Source organism: Oncorhynchus gorbuscha, linkage group LG06, assembly GCF_021184085.1.
Source record: "Oncorhynchus gorbuscha isolate QuinsamMale2020 ecotype Even-year linkage group LG06, OgorEven_v1.0, whole genome shotgun sequence".
Lineage (NCBI taxonomy): Eukaryota > Metazoa > Chordata > Actinopteri > Salmoniformes > Salmonidae > Oncorhynchus > Oncorhynchus gorbuscha.
In genome coordinates this window covers 12,455,402-12,482,830 of record NC_060178.1, presented here as the reverse complement: position 1 = coordinate 12,482,830, position 27,429 = coordinate 12,455,402, and the positions used below count along the sequence as shown (strand labels likewise).

The window sequence follows — 27,429 nt, the reverse complement described above, 5'->3', positions numbered from 1 at the left end:
AAAACTTTTCCACTGCATTTCAGCCCTGCCACAAAAGGACCAGCTGACATCATGTCAGTGATTCCCTCGTTGACACAGGTGTGAGTGTTGACGAGGACAAGGCTGGAGATCACTCTGTCATGCTGATTGAGTTCAAATTACAGACTGGAAGCTTCAAAAGGAGGGTGGTGCTTGGAATCATTGTTCTTCCTCTGTCAACCATGGTTACCTACAAGGAAACATGTGCTGTCATCATTGCTTTGCACAAAAAGGGCTTCCCAGGCAAGGATATTGCTGCCAGTAACATTGCACCTAAATCAACCATTTATCGGATCATCAAGAACTTCAAGGAGAGCGGATCAATTGTTGTGAAGAAGGCTTCAGTGCGCCCAAGAAAGTCCAGCAAGTGCCAGGACTGTCTCCTAAAGTTGATTCAGCTGCAGGATCGGGGCACCACCAGCACAGAGCTTGCTCAGGAATGGCAGCAGACAGGTGTGAGTGCATCTGCACGCACAGTGAGGCGAAGAATTTTTGAGGATGGCCTGGTGTCAAGAACGGCAGCAAAGAAACCACTTCTCTCCAGGAAAAACATCAGGGACAGACCTATATTCTGCAAAAGGTACAGGGATTGGACTGCTGACAACTGGGGTAAAGTCATTTTCTCTGATGAAGCCCCTTTCTGATTGTTTGGGGAATCTGGAAAAAAGCTTGTCCAGAGAAGACAAGGTGAATGCTACCATGAGCCCTGTGTCATGCTGACAGTAAAGCATCCTGAGACCATTCATGTGTGGGGTTGCTTCTCAGCAACTCAATTCTGCTTAAGAACACAGCCATGAATAAAGAATGGTACCAACACATCCTCCGAGAGCAACTTCTCCCAACCATTCAGGAACAGTTTGCTGATGAATAATGCCTTTTCCAGCATGATGGAGCACCTTGCCATAAGGCAAAAGTGATAACTAAGTGGCTCGGGGAACAAAACATTGATATTGTGGGTCCATGCCCAGGAAACTCCTCCGACCTTAATCCCATTGAGAACTTGTGGTCAATCCTTAAGAGGCGGGTGGACAAACAAAAACCCACACATTCTGACAAACTCCAAGCATTGATTATGCAAGAATGGGCTGCCGTCAGTCAGGATGTGGCCCAGAAGTTAATTGACAGCATGACAGGGTGGATTGCAAAGGTCTTGAAAAAGAAGGGTCAACACTGCAAATATTGACTCTTTGCATCAACTTCATGTAATTGTCAATAAAAGCCTTTAAATGATTGTAATTATTCTTCAGTATTCCATAGTAACATCTGACAAAAATATCTAATGACACTGATGCAGGAAACTTTGTGAAAATTAATATTTGTTTCATTCTCAAAACTTTTGGCCACGACTATATGTATAAACTTGTCCCTTTTTTAGGTCCCTGTCTTTCAAAGATAATTCGTAAAAATCCAAATAGCTTCATAGATCTTCATTGTAAAGGGTTTAAACACTGTTTCCCATGCCTGTTCAATGAACCATAAGCAATTAATGATCATGCACCTGTGGAATGGTTGTAAGACACTAACAGTTTACAGACGGTAGGCAATTAAGGTCACAGTTATGAAAACTTAGGACACTAAAAAGGCCCTTCTACTGACTCTGAAAAACACCACAAGAAAGATGCCCATGGTCCGTGCTCATCTAGGTGAACATACAGATGTGCAGATGTGGCCAGGGTAATAAATTGCAATGTTCGTAGTGTGAGATGCCTAAGACAGCGCTACAGGGAGACATGATGGACAGCTGATCGTCCTCGCTGTGGCAGACCATGTGTAAAAACATCTGCACAGGATCGGTACATCACACCTGCGGGACAGTTACAGGATGGCAACAACAACTGCCTGAGTTACACCAGGAACACACAAACCCTCCATCAGTGCTCAGACTGTCCGCAATAGGCTGAGAGAGGCTGGACTGAGGACTTGTAGGCCTGTTGTAAGGCAGGTCACTCACCAGACATCACCGGCAACAACATCGCCTATGGGCACAAACCCACCGTCGCTGGACCAGACAGGACTGGCAAAAAGTGCTCTTCACTGATGAGTCGTGGTATAGTCTCACCAGGGGTGATGGTCGGATTTGCGTTTATCGTTGAAGGAATAAGCGGTACTCCGAGGCCTGTAATCTGGAGTGGGATCGATTTGGAGGTGGAGGGTCCATCATTGTTTTTGGCGGTGTGTCACAGCATCATCGAACTGCACTTGTTGTCATTGCAGGCAATCTCAAAGCTGTGCGTTACAAGGAAGACCTCCTCCTCCCTTATGTGGTACCCTTCCTGCAGGCTCATCCTGACATGACCCTCCAGCATGACAATGCCACCGGCCATAGTGCTCGTTCTGTGTGTGATTTCCTGCAAGACAGGAATGTCAGTGTTCTGCCATGGCCAGCGAAGAGCCCGGATCTCAATCCCATTGAGCACGTCAATCCCATTCCCCCCAGAAATGTCCGGGAACTTGCAGGTTTCCTTGGTGGAAGAGTGGAGTAACATCTCACAGCAAGAACTGGCAAATCTGGTGCAGTCCATGAGGAGGAGATGCACTGCAGTGCTTAATGCAGCTGGTGGCCACACCAGATACTGACTGTTACTTTGGATTTTGAGCTCCCTTTGTTCAGGGACACATTATTCAATTTCTGTTTGTCACATGTCTGTGTAACTTGTTCAGTTTATGTCTCAGTTTTTGAATCTTGTTATGTTCATAGAAATATTTACACATGTTAAGTTTGCTGAAAATGAACGCTGTTGACAGTGAGAGGACGTTTCTTTTTTTTGCTCTGTTTATATATACAGACACGCTTACTGTGACTTTTACACATATGTACGTTTACACACGCACACAAACTTGTGTGAGCATGCATGACGCACGCACGCACGCAAACACACACATACATAAGAATACACACACACCAGAAGTTGTTAATTTAGCCTTTTCTTGGTAAGCGTCAGTCAGTCAGTCCCTTTTTCTCCTTTCTCTCCCTGCTAACCTGCTGACAAATTCCAACCCCCATGTGTTTTCCTGATACTGAGATCAATAGAAAGCTAGCCAAGGGGATTATACCAGTCCCGCTAGGGGCAGGTTTAGAATCCATGTTAACTTATTCATTATGATCTTAAAGCCCATAATGATCCTAGATCAGCACTCCTACTCAGCCCCCTATAAAGCACATCATACCTTTCTCTTAGCATATTATTGTGCTAACATGGCTATCAAAACCAGCACTGATGGAGGAAAATTACAGACTAATCATTTAGTTTCAGTCAAATTAGCACTAACAGCCAGAGCCCCCGTCCAATAGAGAGTTTTGTTTTTAAAGACTGTTTGTCAATTTGTAATTTAAAAATAAATCACTGCATTATCTTCCCTCAGGGTTTACTGAACAGCGAGAGGTCAGATTGCCGTTGTTTACGTTGCACATTGGCTTCTAGCCGGCCATCGATCCCTCAGGTTTTTGGGCGGAAAAGGGAGAAAAAGGCCTGTCTTCAATGCTTTTGTTTGTTTGACTTTAAAAAGCATTATGCCAGTTGGCAAGGTCAGGGTCAAGTAAAAAATAATGAAATTATACATTTCCAAGGCTCAATGGGGCTAAAAATGACTGTGGCAGTCTTTTACTATGTTACTAGAAAGGTGCACCGTTTGACTCCCTATTTACATTCGACTGGTCGCTTTTTGTCAGCTCTCTGTGCAAAGCTCTTGTCTGATGTTATTTTGGCAGCCATATTGAAAGGTGGGCTATCTCTGTTTTAGTTTGTGTGGGGGTATGAATGTGAATGTTTGTTTGTTTGTTTGAAGTTTGTGTGAGTGTGCTTGGGTATAGTGGCCCATAGCTCAGTCTACCAGTGTCTAACTGTCTAAATCATTCCCATACATAATCCTTACTCAGTAGAGAGAGACGGTGTGTGTGTTTGTATGTGTGCTTGGGCCTCGGAGACATTCAAGGTGTATACCTCAACCTCAGCTCTCCTCTTCTCCGCAGTTGTATGAACAACAGCCATCACCACAGCAAGTTACTCTTGTGGTCGTGAATGATAGACGCGCGAGGCCCTACCAGTCATTCAAAGCACATTCTTGAGCGGATCTCATATCGCCAGAGGTTGGCCCGGGCACTCCTCATGCTCGCCAAGGAAAATAAGCGCCGTGACACCAGGGCTTTGTTTCATCGCGGCGAGGGCCCCTTCTGTTTGTGTTTAATATTGGCTCGAGAGAGAGGGGCTGTCCAACTCGCTGCCTGAACCACAGAATGAGACGGCGCAGCCTTCCTCCCGTCTGCTCTGCTTCTCGTGTGTCTGCCACCCTCCTCCACGGACCTCAGAGTCCTCATGAGGCCTAGCGGTTAGACTGAGAGGAAATCAGATCTCACTGGGGCAATGATACAATGGGGATAGAGGGAGAGGGGTAGAGAGGGGAAAGAGAGGAGAGGACAAGAGGAGAGAGAGCTTGAGGTCAGAGGAGAGGAGAGGAGAGGAGAGGAGAGGAGAGGAGAGGAGAGGAGAGGAGAGGAGAGGAGAGGAGAGGAGAGGAGAGGAGAGGAGAGGAGAGGAGAGGAGGGAGGAGATGAGGGAGAGGAGAGAAGAGTCGAGAACGGTGAGAGAGGAGACAGGAGAGGAGAAGATAAAAGAAGAGTGTAGAAATGGAGATATTAGAGGAGGAGGAAGAGAGGCAGGCCAAGTCTTACTGAACACAAGCCATGTCTGGGTGGTTTTCATGCAGGATTGGGGCTTTGATATGTTGTCAAGTCCTCAAACGGAGGTTGACAGTGGTTTCAGGCAGTGGTCAGAGCTTTGATTCAGACTGCTGGACCTCAGACAGAGACTGTGTTTCACTTTTCTAGATTGGGTTATTTTACTAAGTGTCTTGGACTGGCTGAAGCTTTGTAGGATTTCTCTGAAATTGAGGTTTATTCTCCATTAATTCTTTGAAAGAGTTAAACAATATATTTCTCTGAAACTTTACTCTGACATTTAACTTGAAGCATTTCTCTGACTTGAAGTTTTGAAGAAAAACTCAAAACCTCAAACTGGATCCAAGCATTGATATCAATCGATGAGCAAGCCACTCTGAACACCACCATCTGTTGAATGAATCGGAATTGTAGATAGATTGGCGACGGTTTGAGTTAAATGTGTTTTCTCTGGATCTGAACCTTGACAAACAAACACATGCCTCCAACAATGCTCATAGTTGTGGGTGTCTTTTTCATTTGAGCTTTAAGTCACAACCAGCTATAGACAGGGCCTCTGTGTTGTTTCTCTGAAGTGCGTGTGGGCGTGTGACACACAGCGAGGGAGGTGGGAACTAAGCCAGCTCTAGCGGCTGGCTGCTGATGTTAATAGCTTGTCAGTTTCCCTATTTCCTCTCATTGCAGCAGCTGTACGCCGCCCAGCTGGCCAGCATGCAGATCTCACCTGGAGCCAAAATGGCCTCACTGCCACAGCCTCCCAACTCCTCAGACCCCCTATCGCCCCCCGGCTTAAAGAGTGAGAAGAGAGTGTTGAGTCCTGTCACTCATGTTAAGGTGAGCCTTCTCTTTATGATTGACTTTGTGTGTTTTTGTTTTGGACCTTGGTTACACAGTATATAACTCTCTGACTGAATCAATGATTCAAGTAAAGGGAATGAACACACACGTGTGTACACACACACACACACACACACACACACACACACACACACACACACACACACACACACACACACACACACACACACACACACACACACACACACACACACACACACACACACACACACACACACACACACACATTGGCGATGGCTGCTGTTTGGCATGGGCCCAGACCTCTTTACTGGAGTGAGCTCGAGAGCATACGCCTCATCTTGACTCGACGAGGCAATAATGGGAGCCATGTGTCTATGTGGGGTCGCTGCAACCAGCATCACAATAGACTGGAGTCAGAACTCACCACGGCTCCACAATACTGCTCAACCAGCATCGCAATAGACTGAAGTCAGAACTCACCACGGCTCCACAATACTGCTCAACCAGCATCACAATAGACTGAAGTTAGAACTCAACACAGCTCCACAATACTACTCAGCCAGCATCACAATAGACTGGAGTCAGAACTCACCACAGCTCCACAATACTACCCAGCCAGCATCGCAATAGACTGGAGTCAGAACTCACCACAGCTCCACAATACTGCTCAACCAGCATCACAATAGACTGAAGTCAGAACTCACCACAGCTGCAACCAGCATCACAATAGACTGGAGTCAGAACTAACCAAAGCTGCAACCAGCATCACAATATACTGGAGTCAGAACTCACCACAGCTCTACAATACTGCTCAACCAGCGTCACAATAGACTGGAGTCAGAACTCACCACAACTCTACAGTAGTACTCTTCCCTTGAAACTTGAAACTTCCACCCTGAAACATCCACCTTCCCCAACCCCTTTCCACTCTCTCTACCCTCCATACTGGCATCCCATTGTCCTCCCAGCCTCCCAAATCATGTTCTTTCTCCTCTCCCCAAGACTGGTTCCAAATTAAATCCATGTTTGTTAGTGTTCTCTTTCACAACTCAGTCAGGTGGTGTTGACGAATTCTCTTCCAGTTTCTATCCCCTTCCAGGGATTCCTCACAAACTCAATGTGAGGTGATGTGGTCATGAACCTTTGATTAGGAAAGAGAGGAGGAGACGAGACGGCAAAAGTTTTTGTTGATCAAATGTATTTATAAATGGCCACAACTTGAGAGCGGGATAATTGAGTGAATACATTTTTTAGGCAGCAATCTGAGGGTCAAAGCCTTATTTTTCCCAGCTTCTGAATACTGTGCGGTCTCAAGACGGTGCCCTGGGGAACACGACCAAAGTATTAAAGCAATATTTCACTCTCAAACACATCATTCACACTGGTCTACACTGAGTATAAACAAACACAACTTTTCTGTCTGCTTCAAATGTTTTTATTCTGTCAATCTGAACTCCCAGACAGACATGCTTCAACATAATTGTCTGGGAGTCCTCTGTTGGTCCATAACATAACAGTTGAATAGAGGAGTCAGGTTGAATCAGGACGACAGACTCTTCAGTCAGTTGGATAGAGAAATTATCCCCCTCAGCAGAGTTTACACCACGACAGCTACACTGAGTGTACAACATATTAAGAACACCTGCTGCCTTGAGACAATTGAGATTGTGCTTATGTGCCATACAGAGGGTGAATGGGCAAGACACAAGATTTAAGTGCCTTTGAACAGGGTATGGTAGTACACTGGTTTGTGTCAAGAACTGCAAAGCTGCTGGGTTTTTCATGCTCAACAATTTCCTGTGTGTATCAAGAATAGTCCACCACCTAAATGATTTCCAGCCAACTTAACACAGCTGTGGGGAGCATTGGGGTCAACGTGGGCCAGAATCCCTGCAGAACACATTCGACACCTTGTGGAGTCCATAACCCAATGAATTGAGGCTGTTCTGAGGGCAAAAGGGGGTGCAACTCAATATTGGAAAGGTGTTGCTAATGTTTAGTACACTCAGTGTATACACACTTCAACTGACAACTACATTTTCACCAGGTCTTCACATGAAGCAGTCTGTCATAATGCCATCATAACAATCAATGTCAGAATAATTGTTTGCCCATTTAACAGGTCCATGGTGTTTTCAGCCTTTTCTTACGCCTGTGCCTGCTCTTTCTCCTCGTCTTCCACAGGAGGAAGGGTTGACGCAGCCCCTGAACCTCTCAGCCCGATCCAAGACTTGCGACCGCTCCCCGTCCTCGCCCTCACACACCCTGTTCCCCAGCAACAAGACCAGCCCCATCACCATGGGGAAGGGGCGCATCCCCAGCCCTCTCTCCAACATGGGCAGAGGCTCACTGGGTGGGTGCAGTGAACACACACACATGCCTGCGCACACACTCACAGGTACAAATAAACAAAATGCACGCAAACACCATCACATTGCACACAAACATTCCTAGCATCCACCTCCAGTTCAAGTCAACCCCAAAGGAGACCTAGTTTTTTATTTATTTTTACGAGTGCCCAGAGCCCTGTATTTAGTACCAATGAAAACCCAGGCAGCGGAACCAGTGAAACCCAGCACACATTATTTGGTTTAAAGAGATCTCTCACATCATTGTCTGCCCTGGACCATAAACTTTAGTTCTCTACCTCTGCTATCTGTGATTAAGCCCAATCTAAATCATTGCCTTACACCAAAACAATTTTGTTAGCTCTTCTAGAGTGTTTTGAGGACGTACCACTTCACGTGTGTTCCTTCCTGTGTGCTATATTATGCCTTTTTTAACAGCCACCCAAGCATACAGTACTTCCTCTTCATCTGATAATTAGACAAGGAAGGTAGAAGAAAGTTTGCTCTCCTGGAGGGGAACATTGGGTGCTTGTAGAGAAACTGCCGTTGGAAAAATGTAATTTACAGATGAGTCTTTCATTGTCTAACCACAAATAAAGGCGTCACCCCTACCCACTAGGCACGTGTGTAGATCTCAATGAGCTGGAGATCTAAAAGCAATATGGTAACAACTCCACCTTTTTTCTATGTAGCTTATACCTGTCCAATCCTCTCAGCTCTACGTATGTCTAGAGAGGAGGAACCAATCCTCTCAGCTCTACGTATGTCTAGAGAGGAGGAACCAATCCTCTCAGCTCTACGTATGTCTAGAGAGGAGGAACCAATCCTCTGAGCTCTACGTATGTCTAGAGAGGAGGAACCAATCCTCTGAGCTCTACGTATGTCTAGAGAGGAGGAACCAATCCTCTCAGCTCTACGTATGTCTAGAGAGGAGGAACCAATCCTCTGAGCTCTACGTATGTCTAGAGAGGAGGAACCAATCCTCTCAGCTCTACGTATGTCGAGAGAGGAGGAACCAATCCTCTGAGCTCTACGTATGTCTAGAGAGGAGGAACCAATCCTCTCAGCTCTACGTATGTCTAGAGAGGAGGAACCAATCCTCTGAGCTCTACGTATGTCTAGAGAGGAGGAACCAATCCTCTGAGCTCTACGTATGTCTAGAGAGGAGGAACCAATCCTCTCAGCTCTACGTATGTCTGGAGAGGAGGAACCAATCCTCTCAGCTTTACGTATGTCTAGAGAGGAGGAACCAATCCTCTCAGCTCTACACATGTCTAGAGAGGAGGAACCAATCCTCTCAGCTCTACACATGTCTAGAGAGAAGGAACCAATCCTCTCAGCTCTACACATGTCTAGAGAGGAGGAACCAATCCTCTCAGCTCTACACATGTCTAGAGAGGAGGAACTAATCATCTCAGCTCTACGTATGTCTAGAGAGGAGGAACCAATCCTCTCAGCTCTACGTATGTCTGGAGAGGAGGAACCAATCCTCTCAGCTCTACGTATGTCTAGAGAGGAGGAACCAATCCTCTCAGCTCTACACATGTCTAGAGAGGAGGAACCAATCCTCTCAGCTCTACGTATGTCTGGAGAGGAGGAACCAATCCTCTCAGCTCTACGTATGTCTAGAGAGGAGGAATTAATCATCTCAGCTCTACACATGTCTAGAGAGGAGGAATTAATAATCTCAGCTCTACACATGTCTAGAGAGGAGGAACCAATCCTCTCAGCTCTACACATGTCTAGAGAGGAGGAACCAATCCTCTCAGCTCTACACATGTCTAGAGAGGAGGAACTAATCATCTCAGCTCTACACATGTCTAGAGAGGAGGAACCAATCCTCTCAGCTCTACACATGTCTAGAGAGGAGGAACCAATCCTCTCAGCTCTACGTATGTCTGGAGAGGAGGAACCAATCCTCTCAGCTCTACGTATGTCTAGAGAGGAGGAATTAATCATCTCAGCTCTACACATGTCTAGAGAGGAGGAATTAATCATCTCAGCTCTACACATGTCTAGAGAGGAGGAACCAATCCTCTCAGCTCTACACATGTCTAGAGAGGAGGAACCAATCCTCTCAGCTCTACACATGTCTAGAGAGGAGGAACCAATCCTCTCAGCTCTACACATGTCTAGAGAGGAGGAACCAATCCTCTCAGCTCTACACATGTCTAGAGAGGAGGAACTAATCATCTCAGCTCTACACATGTCTAGAGAGGAGGAACTAATCATCTCAGCTCTACACATGTCTAGAGAGGAGGAACCAATCCTCTCAGCTCTACACATGTCTAGAGAGGAGGAACCAATCCTCTCAGCTCTACACATGTCTGGAGAGGAGGAGGTAGTGGTCCATTTGGAATCAGTCGTGCCAAGATCTTTTCCTGTGAGGTCACGTACAGCAACAATGTTGATTGGTCTACTGCTGTGCCCGTCAACAGTCAGACACTGACGGCCGATGCTTTCTACCCACAGACATCCTATCCAGCCTGAACTCCACAGCGTTGTTTGGGGACCAGGACGCGGTGATGAAGGCCATCCAGGAGGCGAGGAAGATGAGGGAGCAGATCCAGAGAGAACAGCTTCATCATCAGCAGCAGCAGAGCCTGGAGGCCAAGCTCACAGCCCTGAGCGGCATGAGCCTCAGCAATGGCAACAAGGTGATAGTCACCACGCACATGAAGATGCACCCACACACATGAACGCATGCACAAACTCACACTCAAACACATAGATGCACCCACACACATGAACGCATGCACAAACTCACACTCAAACACATAGATGCACCCACACACATGAACGCATGCACAAACTCACACTCAAACACATAGATGCACCCACACACATGAACGCATGCACAAACTCACACTCAAACACATAGATGCACCCACACACATGAACGCATGCACAAACTCACACTCAAACACATAGATGCACCCACACACATGAACGCATGCACAAACTCACACTCAAACACATAGATGCACCCACACACATGAACGCATGCACAAACTCACACTCAAACACATAGATGCACCCACACACATGAACGCATGCACAAACTCACACTCAAACACATAGATGCACCCACACACATGAACGCATGCACAAACTCACACTCAAACACATAGATGCACCCACACACATGAACGCATGCACAAACTCACACTCAAACACATAGATGCACCCACACACATGAACGCATGCACAAACTCACACTCAAACACATAGATGCACCCACACACATGAACGCATGCACAAACTCACACTCAAACACATAGATGCACCCACACACATGAACGCATGCACAAACTCACACTCAAACACATAGATGCATACACACACATGAACGCATGCACAAACTCACACTCAAACACATAGATGCACCCACACACATGAACGCATGCACAAACTCACACTCAAACACATAGATGCACCCACACACATGAACGCATGCACAAACTCACACTCAAACACATAGATGCACCCACACACATGAACGCATGCACAAACTCACACTCAAACACATAGATGCATACACACACATATACACATGCACATGTGTGTTTATACATCTAATACTAACATCATTGTATTTAGTTTAATAAACAGTCTATGACCTTAACTTCAACTGTAGTTGAACATAAAGACCATTGAGAAAGTTGAGGAAGCCAAACTCCAAGGTAACACATTGGACCGTCAATTATCAGGCCGTCATTGTAAATAACAATGCGCTCTTAATTAACCGACTTGCCGAGTTAAATAAATAAATAGATAGACAATTGCGAAAGTTGTTGTGAAGATGGGGAGAAATACAGTATGTCTGTTCTAAAAATATGTTCTGCGTTTTTGACACAATCATCACCTGTACTAGTTGTTCAGGCTCTAATCATGTCCCTTCTTGATTACTGTCTGGTAAAATGGTCACGTGCAGCCAGGAAAGACCTAGCAATGCTGCATCTGGCTCAAAACACAGCAGCACACCTTGCCCTTAACTACACATACAGAACAAATTCTTATTTACAATGATGACTGAGGAACAGCGGGTTAACTGCCTTGTTCAGGGGCAGAAAGACTGATTTTTACCTTGCCAGCTCAGGGATTCGATCTAGGAACCTTTCAGTTACTGGCCCAACGCTCTAAACACTAGGCTACCTGCATGTAGGAAAGACACGCATGCCATGTCTTTCCTGGTTGAGGGTTGATGAGAGATGAACTTCTTCTCTAGTTTTTATGAGAAATATATCTTTGATGGAAATTCCAGATTGTCTGAATAATCAAATAACATTCAGCTCAGACACCCATACATACCCTACAAGACATGTCACCAGGGGTCTCTTCAGACACCCATACTTACCCCACAAGACATGTCACCAGGGGTCTCTTCAGACACCCATACATACCCCACAAGACATGTCACCAGGCGTCTCTTCAGACACCCATACATACCCCACAAGACATGTCACCAGGGGTCTCTTCAGACACCCATACATACCCCACTAGTCATGTCACCAGGGGTCTCTTCAGACACCCATACATACCCCACAGGACATGTCACCAGGCGTCTCTTCAGACACCCATACATACCCCACTGTTTTGTGAGACTGTCCTTGTCTATCAGTATATCAGTGTTTTGTGTGACTGTCCTTGTCTATCAGTATATCAGTGTTTTGTGTGACTGTCCTTGTCTATCAGCATATCAGTGTTTTGTGTGACTGTCCTTGTCTATCAGCATATCAGTGTTTTGTGTGACTGTCCTTGTCTATCAGTATATCAGTGTTTTGTGTGACTGTCCTTGTCTATCAGAATATCAGTGTTTTGTGTGACTGTCCTTGTCTATCAACAAATCAGTGTTTTGTGTGACTGTCCTTGTCTATCAGCAAATCAGTGTTTTGTGTGACTGTCCTTGTCTATCAACAAATCAGTGTTTTGTGTGACTGTCCTTGTCTATCAGCAAATCAGTGTTTTGTGTGACTGTCCTTGTCTATTAGCAAATCAGTGTTTTGTGTGACTGTCCTTGTCTATCAGTATATCAGTGTTTTGTGTGACTGTCCTTGTCTATCCGTATATCAGTGTTTTGTGTGACTGTCCTTGTCTATCCGTATATCAGTGTTTTGTGCGACTGCCCTTGTCTATCCGTATATCAGTGTTTTGTGTGACTGTCCTTGTCTATCAGCATATCAGTGTTTTGTGTGACTGTCCTTGTCTATCAACAAATCAGTGTTTTGTGTGACTGTCCTTGTCTATCAGCAAATCAGTGTTTTGTGTGACTGTCCTTGTCTATTAGCAAATCAGTGTTTTGTGTGACTGTCCTTGTCTATCAGTATATCAGTGTTTTGTGTGACTGTCCTTGTCTATCCGTATATCAGTGTTTTGTGCGACTGCCTTTGTCTATCCGTATATCAGTGTTTTGTGCGACTGTCCTTGTCTATCAGCATATCAGTGTTTTGTGTGACTGTCCTTGTCTATCCGTATATCAGTGTTTTGTGCGACTGCCCTTGTCTATCCGTATATCAGTGTTTTGTGCGACTGTCCTTGTCTATCAGCATATCAGTGTTTTGTGTGACTGTCCTTGTCTATCCATGCTTTGATACATGTCATGCATTTTGTGGACCCCAGGAAGAGTAGCTGCTGCTTCTGCAAAAGCTACTGGGGATCCGAATAAACAAATAAACACCAATGAGCGCTCACACACAAACGGTACATATTTTCAATGAGCACCATTAACCTCAACAGACAAGGTAAGAAAATTCAGACAGATGCCTGAACAATGTACACTCGCTCTAATTATTGACACGGGGCAAGGCCAATTCTGTCACTTTCTCATTTCATACATGTACTGTTGAAGGGAAATAGTGGCGTCTGCTTTTTTCTCTGGAACCCTGGCCAGTGCTCTCGAGATCCTCTCTTCTTTCATATCCACGGCCACCCAGAAGTCGACTGCTTTGAACAGACAGCAGCTGAGTCTATGACAGTGATGGTTTTGGTGTGTGTGTGTGTGTGTGTGTGTGTGTGTGTGTGTGTGTGTGTGTGTGTGTGCACGCGCGCGTGCGTGTGTGTGTGTGTGTGTGTGTGTGTGTGTGTGTGTGTGTGTGTGTGTGTGTGTGTGTGTGTGTGTGTGTGTGTGTGTGTGTGTGTGAGAGACTTGGGGGTTTATACCCAATTAGAACCACAGTCTAGGCAGAGGGCCTTCAGACCCCCATGCCCCCTGGGTTGAAGAGAGGAGATGGGCCACTTCGTAGCAGGAGCTCCTATACCCACGGGGGCCCCCATGTTAAAAAAAAGATCTTCAAAATATAAATCAGATCAGTCAATCATGGATAGACTCAAGGGAAAATACATTTTGAAAGGGAGGAAGGACAAAGTCAGAGGAATCATTAATATTTTAGCGATAAATACTTTGAATCCCGTCTGCCACAGCTTCAATTAGAGGACACAGCTTCAACTAGAGGCCACAGCTCCAACTAGAGTCCACAGCTTCAACTAGAGGCCACAGCTTCAATTAGAGGCCACAGCTCCAACTAGAGGCCACAGCTCCAACTAGAGGCCACAGCTCCAACTAGAGGCCACAGCTTCAATTAGAGGCCACAGCTCCAACTAGAGGCCACAGCTCCAACTAGACGCCACAGCTCCAACTAGAGGCCACAGCTTCAATTAGAGACCACAGCTCCAACTAGAGGACACAGCTTCAACTTGAGACCACAGCTCCAACTAGAGACCACAGCTCCAACTAGAAACCACAGCTCCAACTAGAGGCCACAGCTCCAACTAGAAACCACAGCTCCAACTAGAGGACACAGCTTCAACTAGAGACCACAGCTCCAACTAGAGGACACAGCTTCAACTTGAGACCACAGCTCCAACTAGAGACCACAGCTCCAACTAGAAACCACAGCTCCAACTAGAGGCCACAGCTCCAACTAGAGTCCACAGCTCCAACTAGAGGCCACAGCTCCAACTAGAGGCCACAGCTCCAACTAGAGGCCACAGCTCCAACTAGAGGCCACAGCTTCAATTAGAGGACACAGCTCAAACTAAGGCCCACAGCTCCAACTAGAGGGCACAGCTCAAACTAGAGTCCACAGCTCCAACTAGAGTCCACAGCTCCAACTAGAGACCACAGCTCCAACTAGAGGCCACAGCTTCAATTAGAGGCCACAGCTTCAATTAGAGGCCACAGCTTCAATTAGAGGCCACAGCTCCAACTAGAGGCCACAGCTCCAACTAGAGGCCACAGCTCCAACTATAGGCCACGTTTCCTGTACACATTTAACATTACTTTATGTTTCTGATTGGGAGTTGTTTAGCATAAAGTGGAGAAAAATATGATGCTATTTATCAGTGTCTTGAATGTGTTCTTTGCAGATGGGTTGACGTGATCCTAATCAAAACGTCTAAATGTGTCAATGATTTTAAATCATCAAACGAAGCCTGGTATATTGTGAACAATAGGTTCTCACATGTACCAACACTATATTTTCCCACTTTATAAGGACAAACCGAGCAATGCAAGCAATTTACTTTGTGGCTCCTTTCCTCCTAATAAAAAGCTCATTTGGAAACTCTCAAAGTTATTGTTTCCGGGTTCTAAAACACCACAGGCCACTGTTTGTTCGTTACCTGACAACGGTTCCTCAAATACACTTTTCTTAGCTTTAAATCTATTATTTTTCTGTAGAAGGGAGTTTTTTGTTGTTGCCACTCACAGGATTGTCTCTGTCCTCGTCAATTCATAGAGAAAGCTGACATGACTCACCACCTCCATTCTGCAGATCACTAATGTCACTAATCCAATCAAACGGAGATGCTACACTTTGTACTTTGTATTCATTATATTTGAGTCTGAGCGTCATGCTTTCATGAAAATAATTTTTTTCCCAGCAATATTCATATCTATTTTTGGGACATTCTTTATAAATGCATTAGATTAGGCAGTATGAAACTACTGAAACACCTGATCCTAATCTGATCTCTGCTACAAGGGGTATCAACACACATGACTGTGTTCTAAGGATACACCACGGGGTGAAGAGGGTGTAACTTCATATGGAGCTATGCTGATGGTCTGTGTGTGGGTGTGGTGTGTGTGTGTGTGTGTGTGTGTGTGTGTGTGTGTGTGTGTGTGTGTGTGTGTGTGTGTGTGTGTGTGTGTGTGTGTGTGTGTGTGCGTGCGTGCGTGCGTGTGTGTGCGCGCGCGTGTGTGTGCGCGTGTGTGTGCGCGTGTGTGTGCGTACGCAGGCCTGAACCTTAGTCATCCTTCAATTTTAGCAAGATTCCCTTTGCTATAAGTTGTACTACTGGCGGTGATCCAGGAGTCCTCTTTCTGCTGCCGTGTCCTGGCACTGGGCTGGCCTTGGCCATGTTAATGTCATTATAGCTCGCCTTGCGCCCAGACACTAGCTCTGGCCAGCAAGTGGCATTGTTGAGTATCGTGTTACGCTTACGCTGCTTCCAACAAGGCCCGCAGCTGCCAAGCAAGCACACTAAAATAGCCACAGAGTGTGAGTGCGTGGGTGTTTGTCCTGTGTGCCTGTGTGTTTCTGTGTGCGTGTGTGTGTTTGTGTGTGTCTACATGTATATTAGTGTGTGCTTGTGTGTGTGCCTGTGTGTATGTGTGTGGAGTAAGTTTATTCCAGTTTTGAGTGAGCTGGCCTTGCGTAGAGCATTCAGTGTGTCCTACTCAGCACAGCACTGGTACTTTATAGAACGTCCTGTCACTAAGCCTACTTAACTCTGTCAGTAGTTGACATCAGCTGTCGGGACTACTCAACTACGTTACACCAGCTCTTTTGTGTGCCACACTGCAGGGAAAGGAGGGACCGTTGAGGAGAACATTAGAAATGTGGGTGACTTGAGTCAAGCCAGGCCAGTCACCACACAGCAGTCTCTGTTGTCAGTCCCAACAGGAAATGTGTTGTGGTATTCACTGGCTGTTCTGGTGTGCATTCTCATTGTCAGTATGCACCTTGTAGTTTTTGAGCAAAGTCATATACAAATACTTTTGCGTCCAAAATCAAGGCCTTATAGATATAAATATGTATTTATATGTGGTCCTTCTGTAGCTCAGTTTGTAGAGCATGGCGCTTGTAACGCCAAGGTAGTTGGTTCGATCCCAGGGACCACCCATACATAGAATGTATGCACACATGACTGTAAGTCGCTTTGGATAAAAGCGTCTGCTAAATGGCATATATTATTATTTATATTATTATTATATTATTATTATATTATAGTATTATTGCTGCTACAACTGGATGAAACAGGGTGTGAGCTCCTTCACTTTCCATGGACAACAGGACAAGGCCTCTGTATTGAGAGATGACAGGCACAGTGAAAGCATGAAGGGGGAGAGGAGGATGAGGAGGAGGAGTGAGGGACTCCATAGCTCCTGGAGGAGGCAGTAAATGTTGTGGGTCAGTTAGAGCAGGGTTTGCCTGTACACGTCGACGCAGTAATGAGCTGAACATGACGCTGATAAAACTGCTCGGCCAGTGCAGTGTTTATAGTGCTGCCATAGCAACCCGTTAAAATGTGTGCCCAGCCATCGAGTTCAGGAGAGCCCAGGCAATAGAGGAGCTCTGTGTGTCTCTTTAAGTTCCGAAATATAGATTGAGTCGAATGTTGGACAAGCCCCATTCCTGTAAAGTAATAATAGTATATTTTAAGATGGTATTTTATAGCTTTGAACTATGTAGCTAATGTTGATTAGTCATTGTTGTCATTTACAAGCGACCACATTGGACTGACTCTAGGCCTGCTGTCATACTGAGTCCTGTTACAGATTAAGTCCTAAATTAGTCCTCGTTGTAAATCCTCTGTTGGTCCAGTGTTAGTCATCTCTGTAAGTCATCTGTTGGTCCAGTGTTAGTCATCTCTGTAAGTCATCTGTTGGTCCAGTGTTAGTCATCTCTGTAAGTCATCTGTTGGTCCAGTGTTAGTCATCTCTGTAAGTCATCTGTTGGTCCAGTGTTAGTCATCTCTGTAAGTCATCTGTTGGTCCAGTGTTAGTCATCTCTGTAAGTCATCTGTTGGTCCAGTGTTAGTCATCTCTGTAAATCCTCTGTTAGTCCAGTGTTAGTCATCTCTGTAAATCCTCTGTTGGTCCAGTGTTAGTCATCTCTGTAAGTCCTCTGTTGGTCCAGTGTTAGTCATCTCTGTAAATCCTCTGTTGGTCCAGTGTTAGTCATCTCTGTAAATCCTCTGTTGGTCCAGTGTTAGTCATCTCTGTAAATCCTCTGTTGGTCCAGTGTTAGTCATCTCTGTAAATCCTCTGTTGGTCCAGTGTTAGTCATCTCTGTAAGTCATCTGTTGGTCCAGTGTTAGTCATCTCTGTAAATCCTCTGTTGGTCCAGTGTTAGTCATCTCTGTAAATCCTCTGTTAGTCCAGTGTTAGTCATCTCTGTAAGTCCTCTGTTGGTCCAGTGTTAGTCATCTCTGTAAGTCCTCTGTTGGTCCAGTGTTAGCTCTCAGTAGGTCGTCCAGTGTTAGTCCTCTCTCTTAGTTCTCTGTGAGCAGATTCTGTGGTATGTGCAGCGCTGCCCAGGCACATGTTCTGTGGTGGTCTGATTACAGCCCTTAACGTCGTGCTGACATTGGCCCTCCCTGGCTCCCTACATATATATATATATATATATATATATAAAAAAACAAAAGGCCCCAAGTTCCATCGGCGCTGCCAGCGTCTACCGCGGCATGACTTCATCCAGCAACCATTCCCTCCATCAAACAAAATGCCTTTGTCACCAGAAAACAGGGAGAGGAGGAGGAGAGGTGGAGGAATGAGTGGATGTGTGGTGATTGTGGAGGCCCTTGTTTTCCAGCACAGTTCGGGAGCGTGGCAGGGTAATTTTAGCTGGAGGGCTACAGACTGCATGCTGGACTCATTTGAGGGAGAGGGCGGGATGGTGGGCAGGCAACGCAGAATAATCAGAGACAGTAGGCAGGATGGGTGGGGAGCACTGAGTCAGCTTACATGGTAGTGCTGGGTAGATCTGGCGTATTGTTTCTTTTAGTGGCTAAACATACTTTTTGGGGGGCCGCTCTCTCTCTTTTTCCCTCCTATCTATCTATCTATCTATCTATCTATCTATCTATCTATCTATCTATCTATCTATCTATCTATCTATCTATCTATCTATCTATCTATCTATCTATCTATCTATCTATCTATCTATCTATCTCTCCCTTCATTTTTCTTCATTTACTCTCCTGTTCTCCTCTACTTTCCTATCCCTTCTATCCCCCCTAAGCTGCAATGGCTGTCCTTCTATCTTTGGGGGGCAGCTCTCTCTCTTTTCTCTCTCTCTCTCTCTCTCTCTCTCTCTCTCTCTCTCTCTCTCTCTCTCTCTCTCTCTCTCTCTCTCTCTCTCTCTCTCTCTCTCTCTCTCTCTCTCTCTCTCTCTCTCTCTCTATTATTATCTATTACTATTAGGCAGACTCGAACTGTACTCAACCTTGATTGACCTTTGACCTCTTTATATTTTAGGAGCGGATGCACTTTGAGAGTTTGAGTCAGCACCTGGGCAACCTGGGAGAGGATGGAAAGATGGGCCACAGGGTCATTGACCTCACCAGACCTGAGGATCTTCATGGTGGGTTTCGTCTGTCTCTTTCTCTCTTTTTCTTTCTTTCTCTCTTTCTCTCTTTCTTTCTTTCTTTCTTTCTACATTTCTGTTCTTCTTCTTCCGCAACTATCTCTTTCAGTTCTAAATACTTTTATGTAAGTGCATTCTGTTGATGTTTGTGTGTATGCTTACAATGTAGCTTGGTGCATAATAGTAGAACAGAGGAAAAGAGAAGAGAGAGGTCAAATGTATATTTATAATACATTAGCATAGCCACGGGAAGTAGGGGTGCAGAGGTTGTAGCAGCAGCCCCTGAACAATCATAATAATAGAAAATATACAGTGGGGAGAACAAGTATTTGATACACTGCCGATTTTGCAGGTTTTCCTACTTACAAAGCATGTAGAGGTCTGTAATTTTTTTATCATAGGTACACTTCAACTGTGAGAGACGGAATCTAAAACAAAAATCCAGAAAATCACATTGTATGATTTTAAGTAATTCATTTGCATTTTATTGCATGATATAAGTATTTGATCACCTACCAACAACCAGTAAGAATGCCGGCTCTGTTAGTTTTTCTATAAGAAGCCTTCCTGTTCTCCACTCATTACCTGTATTAACTGCACCTGTTTGAACTCGTTACCTGTATAAAAGACACCTGTCCACACACTCAATTAAACAGACTCCAACCTCTCCACAATGGCCAAGACTAGAGAGCTGTGTAAGGACATCAGGGATAGAATTGTAGACCTGCACAAGGCTGGGATGGGCTACAGGACAATGACAAGCAGCTTGGTGAGAAGGCAACAACTGTTGGCGCAATTATTAGAAAATGGAAGAAGTTCAAGATGACGTTCGATCACCCTCGGTCTGGGGCTCCATGCAAGATCTCACCTCGTGGGGCATCAATGATCATGAGGAAGGTGAGGGATCAGCCCAGAACTACACGGCAGGACCTGGTCAATGACCTGAAGAGAGCTGGGACCACAGTCTCAAAGAAAACCATTAGTAACACACTACGCCATCATGGATTAAAATCCTGCAGCGCACACAAGGTCCCCCTGCTCAAGCCAGCGCATGTTCAGGCCCATCTGAAGTTTGCCAATGACCATCTGGATGAACCAGAGGAGGAATGGGAGAAGGTCATGTGGTCTGATGAGACAAAAATAGAGCTTTTTGGTCTAAGCTCCACTCACCGCGTTTGGAGAAAGAAGAAGGATGAGTACAACCCCAAGAACACCATCCCAACCGTGAAGCATGGAGGTGGAAACATCATTCTTTGGGGATGCTTTTCTGCAAAGGGGACAGAACGACTGCACTGTATTGAGGGGAGGATGGATGGGGCCATGTATCGTGAGATCTTGGCCAACAACCTCCTTCCCTCAGTAAGAGCATTGAAGATGGTTCTTGGCTGGGTCTTCCAGTTGACAACGACCCAAAACACACAGCCAGGGCAACTAAGGAGTGGCTCCGTAAGAAGCATCTCAATGTCCTGGAGTGGCCTAGCCAGTCTCCAGACCTGACCCCAGTAGATAATCTTTGGAGGGAGCTGAAAGTCCGTATTGCCCAGCGACAGCCCCAAAACGTGAAGGATCTGGAGAAGGTCTGTATGGAGGAGTGGGCCAAAATCCCTGCTGCAGTGTGTGCAAAACTGGTCAGGGACTACAGGAAATGTATGATCTCTGTAATTGCAAACAAAGGTTTCTGTACCAAACATTAAGTTCTGCTTTTCTGATGTATCAAATACATATATCATGCAATAAAATTCTAATTCATTACTTAAAAATCATACAATGTGATTTTCTGGATTTTCACAGTTGTAGTGTACCTATGATAAAAATTACAGACCTCTACATGCTTTGTAAGTAGGAAAACCTGCAAAATCGGCAGTGTATCAAATACTTGTTCTCCCCTACTGTATATATACAGTACTGTGCAAAAATGTTATGCATGTCTGAAAAAATGCTGTTAAGTAAGAATGCTTTCAAAAATAGTCATGTGATTAGTTTATATTTATCAACTAACAAAATGCAAAGTGAGTGAACGGAAGAAAAATCTACATCAAATCAATATTTGGTGTCACCCCTCTTTACCTTCAAAACAGCATCAATTCATCTAGGTACACCTGCACACAGTTTTTGAAGGACCTCAGCAGGTAGGTTGGCCCAAACATCTTGGAGAACTAACCACAGTTCCTCTGTGGATTTAGGCAGCCTTGGGTTCTTCTCTCTTCATGTAGTCCCAGACAGACTCGATGATGTTGAGATCAGGGTTCTGTGGGGGCCATAGCATCACTTCCAGGACTCCTTGTTCTTCTTTACGCTGAAAATAGTTCTTAATGACGTTCACTGTATGTTTGGGGTTGTTGTCATGCTGCAGAATACATTTGGGGCGAATCAGATGCCTCCCTGATGGTATTGCATGATGGATAAGTATCTGCCTGTACTTCTCATCATTGAGGAGACCATTCATTCTGACCAAATCCCCAACTCCATTTGCAGAAATGCAGCAAAACTTGCAAGGAACCTCCACCATGCTTCACTGTTGCCTGCAGACACTCATTTGTGTACCGCTCTCCAGTCCTTCGGCGAACAAACTGCCTTCTGTTACAGCCAAATATTTCAAATTTTGACTTATGAGTCCAGAGCACCAAATGCCATTTTTCTGCACCCCAGGGTCCGGATTCACAAAACTTTACTTACGAAAAAAATAGGAAGTTCATAACATAGTTCATAAATGCAAGTCTTCTAAATGTTCTTAGGAACTTCATAAATATCTTTCTTAAGAACTTTGTAAATAAATGTATTTCTGTATTGACGTTAGTGACGTGCTTGAAACCAATAAGCCTATGTGACAGGGATGATCGGATTTGGTTATTTGGTTATTTTTCATACATTTTAACCATCAGACTAGATATATGGTGCTTGCCTACGGAGCTGTGAGGGGAACGGCACCTCAGTACCTCCAGGCTCTGATCAGGCCCTACACCCAAATAAGGGCACTGCGTTCATCCACCTCTGGCCTGCTCGCCTCCCTACCACTGAGGAAGTACAGTTCCCGCTCAGCTCAGTCAAAACTGTTCGCTGCTCTGGCTCCCCAATGGTGGAACAAACTCCCTCACGACGCCAGGACAGCGGAGTCAATCACCACCTTCCGGAGACACCTGAAACCCCACCTCTTTAAGGAATACCTAGGATAGGATAAAGTAATCCTTCTCACCCCCCCCCCCCCTTAAAATATTTAGATGCACTATTGTAAAGTGGTTGTTCCACTGGATGTCATAAGGTGAATGCACCAATTTGTAAGTCGCTCTGGATAAGAGCGTCTGCTAAATGACTTAAATGTTAAATGTAAATATATCAAAATCAAAAATGGATAACCAAGAAAAGACATTCAGGTGATGGTGGAGGAAATAGCAGCCAGGAAAAGGTTGCTGTTGGGGAAACCTTTATGGCTGCAGGGACAGTATTGAGTAGCTTGGATGAGAGGTGCCCATAGTAAACAGCCTGCTCCTCAGTCGTAGTTGCTAATATTGGCATATTATTAGTAGTATTAGATAGAAAACACTCTGAATTTTCTAAAACTGTTTGAATTATGTCTGTGAGTATAACAGAACTCATATTGCCACTGCCACGAGTGGACCATGCTTTCACAAGGCGCGTTCACATGGAAAGGACCTGCGTTCCATCGCTCATCTGAAGTCATTCTAATTCTCCGGTTGGAACGTTATTCAAGATGTATGTAAACAACATTCTAAAGATTGATTCAGTACATCGTTTGACATGTTTCTACTGACTGTTACGGAACTTTCGGACATTTCGTCACGTTATAGTGGACGCGCTTTGTGACTTTGAAATTGTTTAATTTGGCTATTGTTCTGAGCTCCATCTCAGATTATTGCATGGGTTGCTTTTTCTGTAATGTAAAAAAAGAATCTGACACAGCATTTGCATTAAGGAGAGGTATATCTATAATTCCATGTGTATGGCTGTGTTTATTGTGGTTTGGTGGAGACCTAACATAATCGTTTGTAGTGCTTTCGCTGAAAAGCCTATTTGAAATCGGACACTTGGGTGGGATTAACAACGAGAATAGCTTTAAAATTATATAAGACACATGTATGTTTTAGGAATTGTAATTATGAGATTTCTGTGGTTTGAATTTGGCGCCCTCTATTTTCACTGGTAGTTGTCATATCGATCCCGGTATTGGAAATGCAGCCATAACAAGTTAATAACTGCGGGGTCACTGCAGAGACCAAAAATAAAAGATGGGCGAGAGTGGCCGAGTCTGTCTCTGCCGTCAGGGGAATGGCAAGGGACAGTGACGCCCTAAAAAATAAGTGGTCCGACATCAAGTCGGCTGCTAAGAAGAAGGGAGCTGAGAGACCATTCATGTAGACCAGCTGCAGGAGAAGGTGTCGTCCACCATAGAGGTGGTGGTAGAGTGACTGCGCGACCGGCAACTTAGTTAGCTACATTAGCTAGCTAATGTGTAAAGACATTATAGCCAAAATAGCTAACGACGTTAACGTTAGCTAAGTTAGCCAAGTTCTTCTCTGTAAATTAACGAGATAGCGCTAGCTATTTAACACTTCTAGAATATTGAAATATATTCTTAATTACTAGCTTTCTAGATTATGCGTGTTTCATTTGTATTCTTGCTGTATTTAATATCCGGTAGCCAAATGTGTCTGTGGAGCAAGAAAACGCGCATGGTTACAAAAGTATCCATTCATCTCAAGAAAAGGGTTCAGCTGTCCTAAAGTACATTACCAAGAAGAAATCCTTAAGCATTATTTTCAATATTCCCATTTCTTCTTAACATTTTCTTAGGAAGAAGCTTAGGAGAAACCTTAAGAACATTTCCAAAAACTTTATTGAGGAATGGTAACTTTGCTTAACTTTCTTCTTAAGTCTATAGTTAAGGAAAAAATGGCAGTTAGGAAGAAATGTCTTCTTAAGGTTTTGTGAATCCGGCCCCAGTTCCTGTGTTTTCATGCATAGTTGAGTCGCTTGTCCTCGTTTCCACGTCGGAGGTATGGCTTTTTGGTCACAAGTCTTCTGACCAGACTTCTCCGGACAGTAGATGGGTGTACCAGTGTCCCACTATTTTCTGCCAATTCTGAGCTGATGACAATGCTGGACATCTTCCGATTTCAAAGGGAAGTGTAGGATAGGATAGATAAAGGTCTGTAGCATGATGTGTCTTTCATCTGCTGAAGTAAGTTCCCTTGGCCGACCACTGTGTCTACGGTCCTCAGCGTTACCCGTTTCTTTGTGCTTCTTCAAAAGAGTTTGGACAGAAAATCTGGAAACCCCTGTCTGTCTTGACATTTCTGCCTGGGAGAGACCTTGCTGATGCAGTATAACTACATTGTGTCTTGTTGCTGTGCTCAGTCCTGCCATGGTGTATGACTTTTGACAGTTAACTGTCTTCAGCAACCTCACCTTGTTAGCTGAGTTTGGCTGTTCCTCACCCAGTTTTATTCCTCCTACACAGCTGTTTCTGTTTCAGTTAATGATTTTGTTTCAACCTACATATTGCATTGATGATCATTAGCACCTGTTTGGTATAATTGTTTAATCAAACACCTGACTATATGCCTACAAAATCCCTGACTCGAAGAATTGATGCTGTTTTGAAGGCAAAGGGTGGTCACACCAAATATTGATTTGATTTATATTTTCTTCACTCACTTTGCATTTAGTTAGTTGATAAATATGAACTACTAATGTCTATTTTTGAAAGCATTCTTACTTTACAGCATTTTTCCACACCTGCCTAAAACTTCTGCACGGTACTGGGTGTATATGTATGTATGTATGTGTGTGTTTTTCTTTTTTTCTTTTATATATATTTTTTCTTCACAAAAGTAGTGGACTGGGCCTTTTAATAGTCCTGTATTAGCGGACCGATACAGCCGTCTGCAGCGCAGGCAAAGACCCCACCCACTCCAAAACTTTATAACCACGACTATGGACAGTAGAAGAAGTTAGGTTTGAGCTAAAAGTGGGCACATCCTGCTCAGGCTAAATGGATGCCAGTGACCCTTGGGGCCCTTGCTTAATTTTAAACTTTAACTTTATCTAACCAGGTAGGCTAGTTGAGAACAAGTTCTCATTTGCAATTGCGACCTGGCCAAGATAAAGCATAGCAATTCGACACATACAACAACACAGAGTTACACATGGAAGAAACAAACATACAGTCAATAATACAGTAGAACAAAAGAAAACAAAAAGTCTATATACAGTGAGTGCAAATGAGGTAAGATAAGGGAGTTAAGACAATAAATAGGCCATGGTGGCGAAGTAATTACAATATAGCAATTAAACACTGGAATGGTAGATGTGCAGAAGATGAATGTGCAAGTAGAAATACTGGAGCAAGAAAAATAAATTAATACAGTATAGGGATGAGGTAGATCGATGGGTTGTTTACAGATGGGCTATCTACAGGTGCAGTGATCTGTGAGCTGCTCTGACAGCTGGTGCTTAAAGCTAGTGAGGGAGATATGAGTCTCCAGCTTCAGAGATTTGTGCTGTTCGTTCCAGTCATTGGCACCAGAGAACTGGAAGGAAATACAACCAAAGGAGGAATTTGCTTTGGGGGTGACCAATGAGATAAACCTGCTGGAGCGCATGCTACGAGTGGGTGCTGCTATGGTGACCAGTGAGCTGAGATAAAGTGGGGCTTTACCTAGAAGGGACTTGTAGATAACCTGTAGCCAGTGGGTTAGGCGACGAGTATAGGCAAGGGCCAACCAACGAGAGAGTACAGGTCGCAGTGGTGGGTAGTGTATGGGGCTTTGGTGACAAAAGGGATGGCACTGTGATAGACTGCATCCAATTTGTTGAGTAGAGTGTTGGAGGCTATTTTATAGATGACATCGCTGAAGTCAAGGATCGGTAGGATGGTCAGTTTTACGAGGGTATGTTTGGCAGCACGAGTGAAGGATGCTTTGTTGTGATATAGGAAGCCGATTCTAGATTTAATTTTGGATTGGTGATACTTAATGTGAGTCTGGAAGGAGAGTTTAAAGTCTAACCAGACACCTAGGTATTTGTAGTTGTCTACGTATTATAAGTCAGAGCCGTCCAGAGTAGTGATGCTGGACAGGCGAGCAGGTGCGGGCAGTGATCGATTGACTAGCATGCATTTAGTTTTACTTGCATTTAAGAGCAGTTGGAGGCCACCGAAGGAGAGTTGAATGGCATTGAAGCTCATCTGGAGGTTAGTTAACACAGTGTCCAAAGAGGGGCCAAAAGTATACAGAATGGTGTCATCTGCGTATAGATGGATCAGAGAATCACCAGCAGCAAGAGAGACATCATTGATGTATACAGAGAAGAGAGTCGGCCCGAGAATTGAACCCTGTGGCACGCCCATAGACACTGCCAGAAGTTTGGACAACAGGCCCTCCGATTTGACACACTGAACACTATCAGAGAAGTAGTTGGTAAACTAGGCGAGGCAATCATTTGAGAAACCAAGGCTGTCGAGTCTGCCAATAAGAATGTGGTGATTGACAGAGTTGAAAGCCTTGGCCAGGTCGATGAATACGGCTGCACAGTTATGTCTCTTATCGATGGCGGTTATGATGTCGTTTAGGACCTTGAGCGTGGCTGAGGTGCACCCATGACCAGCTCTGAAACCAGATTTCATAGCGGAGAAGGTACGGTGAGATTCGAAATGGTTGGTAATTTGTTTGTTAACCTGGCTTTTGAAGACTTTAGAAAGGCAGGGTAGGATAGATATAGGTCTGTAGCAGTTTGGGTCTAGAGTGTCACCCCCTTTGAAGAGGGGGATGACCGCGGCAGCTTTCCAATCTTTGGGAATCTCAGACGATACGAAAGACAGGTTGAACAGAACATCAGCTATCTGGATTTGGGTGAAGAAGAAATGGTGGGGGTCTTTGGCGGGTTACTGTGCTGGGTGCCGGGCAGTTGACCGGGGTAGCTGTAGCCAGGTGGAAAGCATGGCCAGCCATAGAGAAAT

At 44.7% G+C, this 27,429-nt stretch overlaps 1 protein-coding gene across 7 annotated transcripts in view; it reads left to right on the top strand.

The window, feature by feature from the left end:
- LOC124037551 (transcription factor SOX-6-like) overlaps positions 1–27,429 on the top strand; it is a 213,832-nt gene that overhangs the window by 162,845 nt on the left and 23,558 nt on the right. For 3 of the 7 annotated variants that reach the window (XM_046352364.1, XM_046352359.1, XM_046352360.1), the window contains exons 10-13: positions 5,354–5,527; positions 7,697–7,910; positions 10,333–10,517; positions 19,346–19,451. In XM_046352364.1, the coding sequence (XP_046208320.1) occupies positions 5,354–5,527; positions 7,697–7,910; positions 10,333–10,517; positions 19,346–19,451 (679 nt within the window). The remainder of the gene's footprint in view (positions 1–5,353; positions 5,528–7,696; positions 7,911–10,332; positions 10,518–19,345; positions 19,452–27,429) is intronic. The other 4 variants (XM_046352362.1, XM_046352361.1, XM_046352363.1 and 1 more) reach the window with 4 other exon arrangements.